Genomic DNA, 6,372 nt, shown 5'->3' on the forward strand with positions numbered 1-6,372 from the left:
CAACAGACACACACACATTGATTTACTTCATGTTTTGACTACTGCTATGACCAGCTGCAAAGCTGGTAACAGAGACGTCTCGGTTGACGTTTCTGTGTAGTATGGGGCTAGCCCAACCGAGGGGATATAATGTATAGGCCTGGTGAGTTCAGGGTCTTTCATCTTACATCTGCCTGGGTGCAGGTTGGAGGTGCAAGATACCTGAGTGTGTAATGTTAATTTTACCTGTGTTCATTGAATTAATCAGCACTGTTTTGAAGTTACTTGGACTGCCTCGTCTCTCAGAGTTAGCATGGTAGCAAGAACTGGACCCTACATTATCATGCCAACTTTTTAAAGTTAAGAGGTTAACAGGTCCTCCCAGTTAGGAAACATTTGATTTACAGACTGAATCTGATCACTCCTAGATTTTTTAACAAAGGAAAATCATTTACAGACAGTTGATGTGGGTTCAGACCAGGACAAACATTCCTCTGAAGTGTCAACGGGTGAATTATTGACAGGTAAATGAAGTCGCTGCCTGTAGTGCAGTGTTGGTTGCACTCTCACTTAATGATTTTCTTGTAAACACCTTTTCCTGCAGACACAGTGATAAAAACACTGGGTTGTTAAGATGATTTACACACTGACCTTTCCTGCAATAACTGGAAGAATAACTGTACAAAATTTATTTTAAAAAAAATCCCAAAGAACCAGCCTTGCTAAAGAGTACGTGGATTTGTTGTTTTCAAAGTGACTGTTTCCTTTAAATATTCTCCTCCCTTTTTGAAAAATTGCCTCCTTTACTGGCATTCAGAATGGAAAATTGAGTTTTGCCTGAGCAATCACCTTTACAGTAAACTCCATGCAGGAGATAAAAGCAGGAAGGCTTACAAAAAAACAAAAAAACAAAACTGTAGGCCTGCATAGACATGTACCACACCACAAGGAGCATGTGAGCATATGACGCAATTGCCAAGATTTGACAGGAAATCCCCATGAAAGGAGTTGAGGGAGGAACAACTGAGAGGAGGAGGGTTGTTAGGGGATTACCATGAAAAAAGTAGAGCTGATGTCATATCATACAAACACAGCCTGGAGTGTCAGGAAGGGTGAGGAAATAAATAAATCCAAGGTAAGCAGTAAGGGCAAATTAAAAAGAGGACACTCCCATAGCAAACAATGGATGGGCAATGTAAGTGAGATAGACGTAATGGAAAATTTTGGATTCTCCCTGAGGGATAGAGGAGAAGCATTCTCAAGGAGAGCTGGGTTAGTGTCACTGCTTTCATTTCTAAGACACAGGTGGATTAAAGGGCATTAGAACCACAGTACACCCAGCGAGGTTCCTTATTTGTTCTTCAGCTTCTTCTATCAAATAAACTCAGAGATGTGACAGAAAAAAGTTGTGGATAAAAGAAGGAAGAGTCTGAGAGAGGGACCTCAAATACGTTTCTCCTGAACTTTAAATTAAATCAGAATCAGCTTAATTGGCCAGGTGTCCAGTGCAGTGGCTCTCAATGTGTATGTACAATGCTCTTCCCGAAGGCAACCAGTAGACAAGTAAACAAGCTAAGACTGAGAGAAGGGGGAAAGAAATGGTCCTTGTGTCAGGTTGTCTTGGCGTACAGTGACCTGTAGCGCTGTCCAGAGGGGAGGCGTTCAAACTGGTTGTGTCCAGAGTGTGAGGGGTCTGCAGAAGTCTTCTCTGCCCACCTTTTGACCCTGAGGTGTACAGGTCCTCCATGGAGGCCAGGCTGGCACCGATGATTGTTTCTGCAGTCCTGACTGTTGGGACAGAAAACACTCAATCCAACATGTAATGATTTATCTATTTGTTTTGTGAAGCCTTGTATCAGCATGTTTAACCAGGGCCAGCCCTTGTGGGATTGTACTTGTATGAAGGAGTGACATACAAATCATCACAATGTGTGGGCATACACGTGGAGTGCGTGCTCGTCCTTTCACTACATCAAGTGTAGCTATTTAGAGCTTGCTGACTCATAGTGTATATTGGGTTGAAACCGCGTACGTTTTTGGCAAATCATCAACAGTGGCAGGCCATCCTCCCCCCAAGCCCCAGGAGTGTATAAATAATCAGGGCAGCTCACTTATGACTTCATTCACATCTCTAAATCATCGAGGAAAGACCTAGATCAGAAGAAATGTATTCAGAGCTTGAGTGCGGAATTTGTTACCGGACCTACACCGCAGGTCGGCGGTGTCCCCGGGAGCTCCACTGCAAACACAGCTTCTGTGAGAGCTGCCTCCTGGTCCTCTACCGACACCTGGGATCCCCTGAGGCACGTCTGGAAGCTGACAGGTTCATCGTGTGCCCTCTGTGCCGGCAAACAACATCCATCTCCGGCGAGGGGGGCGTGCGCTCCGAGCTGAGGGTGGATGAGTGCGCACTGGAACGGCTGCTGGCAGCGGGAGTCCTGGAAGAGGAGGGCCAGCATGAGGACGGCTGTGACGACAACGAGGAGGCGACGCTTCCAGAAACTCCAGGCGAGGAGAGTGATCCGTCACTGGGCGCCAGGCGTGGGCCGCCCCGGCGGTTTTGGAGGAAAGTTTGGCGGAAAATTGTTGGGAAGAGCGCACGGCAGAGGGGCGGAGACAGTAAGTACACAACTGATTGTGGTTCATAACTCGTTTGTCAGTTGTCATGTTGTTGGCTAAATACACAGTGTGAGTGAGACTGTTAGGGACAAAACATGAGGGAGTCATTCCAGTGGACTGTAAACACAGACATTTGTTTTTATGTAAGCTGACAGACTAGGCCGCAGAGAGTTTAGAGATACAGTAGCCAACGTTTAGGATTTTAATTTCAGACTAACTGCCTCATTTCATAAAATCATCCACCATATGTTTTCTTGTTGGTTTCAGTCCTAGAATAATCTAGAGCAGAATTCAACACATCTTTGTGTAATTTGAACCTTTAGCACTCACAATAATTAACTTTTTTTTTTAATTATTTCTAACGTGTTCTGCTTTCTTTCACCAGACTCTATAACCAGTGATGACTTGAAGAACATCGCCATGATGTCCTGCCTCATGTTTTGAGCTGTCTGCAGCTTCAGATACCCTGGATAATGTGATGCTGTATTTATTTTCTGCTTTGTGGAAACTTGGCAACATAGACTTTTGCTGGCAAGACACATGAACACAGTCAACAAAATGCTTTAAGTTATCCTTTCAGCCTTTGTGATAGCTTTTTTTTTAACTGATGACCAATATGTAGCTGCTCAAATGAAACTGAGTTGCTGAACCTTATTTTTTCATGAATGTATTTATTTTGGAATATATTTGTTACATATTTAAGGAACAATAAAAGAGTTCTGGTTTCAATTTGGTGTTTTCTGTGGCTGAATTTTGAATGAGTCAATCTGTGTTTTAATCAGATTAAATATACTGGTCTAACTTTGGCGTGTGTGTGCAATGAAAACAAAATACTGCATTAAACTCTGGTCTAATTAAAAGTAGACAATAGAAAGTAAATGCAAAATTTACAAAGTGAGGAGGCAAAAGTACTCTTAAAAGGGGATGATATACTTGACACTGGTGGAAAGAGGTCAAATGCAGTATTTAAGCTTGAGAGACAGCTACAGGAAGTGGTTTGCCTGAACCAGGTGGACGGCATTGCCGCCAATCAGACACAACCAGCAGCAGAGCTCCTCAACACCTCATTTGTTTGACAAGCAACACACATGGTTTGACAACATTACTTCAACTTTTTAAGGTCTTCCTTTAACAAAGGTGGGGAGAAGCTGTCCACCATGTCAGGCAATATTGCTTTATACTCAAGGTAAATGTCACATTTTGCACATGATGGGAAACAGAGGGATTTCCATAAATTGCTACAGTATTGTTGTAAGGTAATACTGTGGTTTTATGCTCCTCTATAGACTCTTGTTGGTCTTTGTGCTGGTCTGTGCAGCTGTCATGCCGTTTATCATGTGTTCAGATGCTGCAAGAGGTGAGTGCACACAGGCTAATGTCTGCCAGGCCAGTTCTGCAGTTTCAATGATCTTTTGCTTATCTCACTATACTGAGTCCCGGAAAACTGTCATGAAGCATGTGTTGGCAGATTGGGTTGGATGAAGACAGATTGTTTGGTTCTAAATGTTTTAATGAAAGCGGTGTGATGGTTTGGTTTGTCGTTAACCTAGCAACCTGCTTTTCACTGGTAAAGAAATGCAGAGATGATGCAGAGAGGGAAAATCAGCAACTTCGCTCAGCACATTTGTAAACTAATTAAATCTTTTAGCATAGGAATTTCAAGTTATGTTTAAGCACTTAGCATTTATGTATTTAGCATAGGCATATTGTAAAAACTTATTCTTAATTTTTATATTTATCATTTTTCTTTTGTAGTATATTTTAACCACTTTGCACCACATTACTAAGACAAATTCCTTATATTTAAAAATATTAGCATGTTTCTGATTCTAAAGTGTGTGCCACAATTGCAAAGAACTAAACTTGAATGTCAGTCTCAGATTTTTCTTCTGATATTTTAGTAGAGTGATTTTATTTTGTATAGAAGGAATAAAACACTTCTTGTTTTTCCACATTTAGCCAGCCCTATAATAACCCAAGTGGACAATAGAGTGAAGCACAATATCCTCTGGTCACTGTTTACACCATCCAGGCAGAATCCTGCAGAAACTGGACTCGAAACTGGAACTATCAGTGAAACTGAGATGAGCGGGAATAACAGAGAAGCCTCGTCAATCATTCACCATTGGTCAAGCCCTCAGTTTACAGGTGGCAGCTTTAGTTATAGTCAAAACAGCCCAGATTACAGTCAGTCTGGACGAGTGCAGAGAGGTCACAGTGCAGGTGGAGTGAGGCCAACAAACAGCGTTTTCACCAGGTACTCTCAGCATAGAAGACAAAGCTTGGAGAGGCAACAACCCACAATGAATGACCTCCCCTTCCTTCAGAAATTAGCCCAAAGTAGAAATTCTCACAATTCACACCCAAGGATCACTAGAAAATCATTTCAAAGGGCAGCTCTCTCTAGTTTTTCACAAGCTCAGGCCCCTGAAAGCCCTCAAAAATCCTACAACAATGAAAACTCTCCAAACAAGGCTGAAGAGAAAACAGTTTGGCTATCCTTTGATTCTTCTCGTTTTTCATCCTGGAGCGGTCGACATCAGAGTGCACTACTGCCAAAGTCAACAGGGCATTACAGTGGCTATAAAGACACAAATGGGGAGCGGAGTACATCTAACAGGATTCAATCAAGCAGATTTCTCAGCTTTGCAAGTCAAACTGCGCCTCGGGCGCCATCGATCAGCAACAGCTTGGACGCCTCTGTTATTAAAAGCAACCCAAGCCCAGAAAAACTGACATCATCTATTACAGATGTCTCCCAGTGGCTGAACTTGGTGAGCAGCAGCGATACACCAAGGTACAAAAACCTTCAGTCATATCCGTTCAAAGACTCCCACAACACTTATGGTGGACGTGAGGTAGTTAAAAGAGTCACTGGTGATGGACCCAGCACTTTTTTCACAGCACTACATGAGCAAGGACCCTCAGCTGCACAAGCTTACAGCAGGCTTTCTTCACAGTTGGAACAATCACACAGTAAAGATCCAACAAAGGAAGTACAGCAGCTCCATAATAATGCTAGTCCACTGTATCACAATACCATCGTGGCCCAGTATGGTGCTCAGACACACAGTTTAACCAGATATCAACCCTTATTTATGATGCACTCCAGAAAACAAACTCCCGCTCAACTCCCCTTGCACCCTGCTTTAGGCAAAGGCAAGACCTTGGAAAGTCTTGCCTCTGTGCTTCATACAGATTCCCAGTACAACCATGCCACTAGCAGTGAGAAATCTGTTGTAGGAAGGCCAGCAATGACTAGAAGTGGGTCTGTGCACAGTTACACACCCGGACAATCCCTTGAAATCAACTATGGCTTGACAGGGTTTGAAAACCCTACATGGAAAGCTGTGAAAGAGCCATTTGTTCAGTCTCCCAGTGACAGACACAGCTCTGATGTAGGCAAGGACTACGTGCTTAAAAATCCAAAGATATTTCCTCCTTTGGCACTAAAATATAGCTTTAGACCGAGAGGAGCATCTACTACAACTCAAACACCAGCAAAACTTGAGAGGACACCCACAGATGATTCCTCGCCATCGCCTGACATTTTAAATATCATCCAAACCACAACTACTTTTATTCCAAGGCCATTAACATCAAGCTTTAGGGAAGTGCAGGCTCTGCTGCCTGAAAGTGATGCCAGTATGGATGGCAACCAAAGTCGCAAACAGTTCAGAATCTCTAAAAGAATACATGGTCTTAAAGGATTTGGCAGTCGACCACTTGAGGGAGCCAGAACCTTAGTTAGAGAACCAGACAAGTCTGCCACAC

At 43.0% G+C, this 6,372-nt stretch overlaps 2 protein-coding genes across 2 annotated transcripts in view; one reads left to right on the top strand and one right to left on the bottom strand.

Annotated features, from left to right (window-relative positions):
• Positions 1-1,999, bottom strand: part of LOC109966469 (uncharacterized) — a 7,040-nt gene extending 5,041 nt beyond the window's left edge. Inside the window, exon 1 of the mRNA XM_020611318.1 lies at positions 435-1,999. The gene's annotated coding sequence lies outside the window, so the exon portion shown is untranslated. The remainder of the gene's footprint in view (positions 1-434) is intronic.
• A 78-nt stretch (positions 2,000-2,077) lies between these two features.
• Positions 2,078-3,331, top strand: LOC109966511 (RING finger protein 186). Its single transcript, XM_020611380.1, has 2 exons — positions 2,078-2,598; positions 2,984-3,331. The coding sequence occupies exons 1-2, from the start codon at positions 2,145-2,147 to the stop codon at positions 3,040-3,042; spliced, it is 513 nt and encodes a 170-aa protein (XP_020467036.1). The 5' UTR covers positions 2,078-2,144; the 3' UTR covers positions 3,043-3,331.
• The last annotated feature ends 3,041 nt before the right edge of the window (positions 3,332-6,372 follow it).

This window comes from Monopterus albus, unplaced genomic scaffold (genome assembly GCF_001952655.1).
Source record: "Monopterus albus unplaced genomic scaffold, M_albus_1.0 scaffold112.1, whole genome shotgun sequence".
In the NCBI taxonomy this organism is placed as follows: Eukaryota; Metazoa; Chordata; class Actinopteri; order Synbranchiformes; family Synbranchidae; genus Monopterus; species Monopterus albus.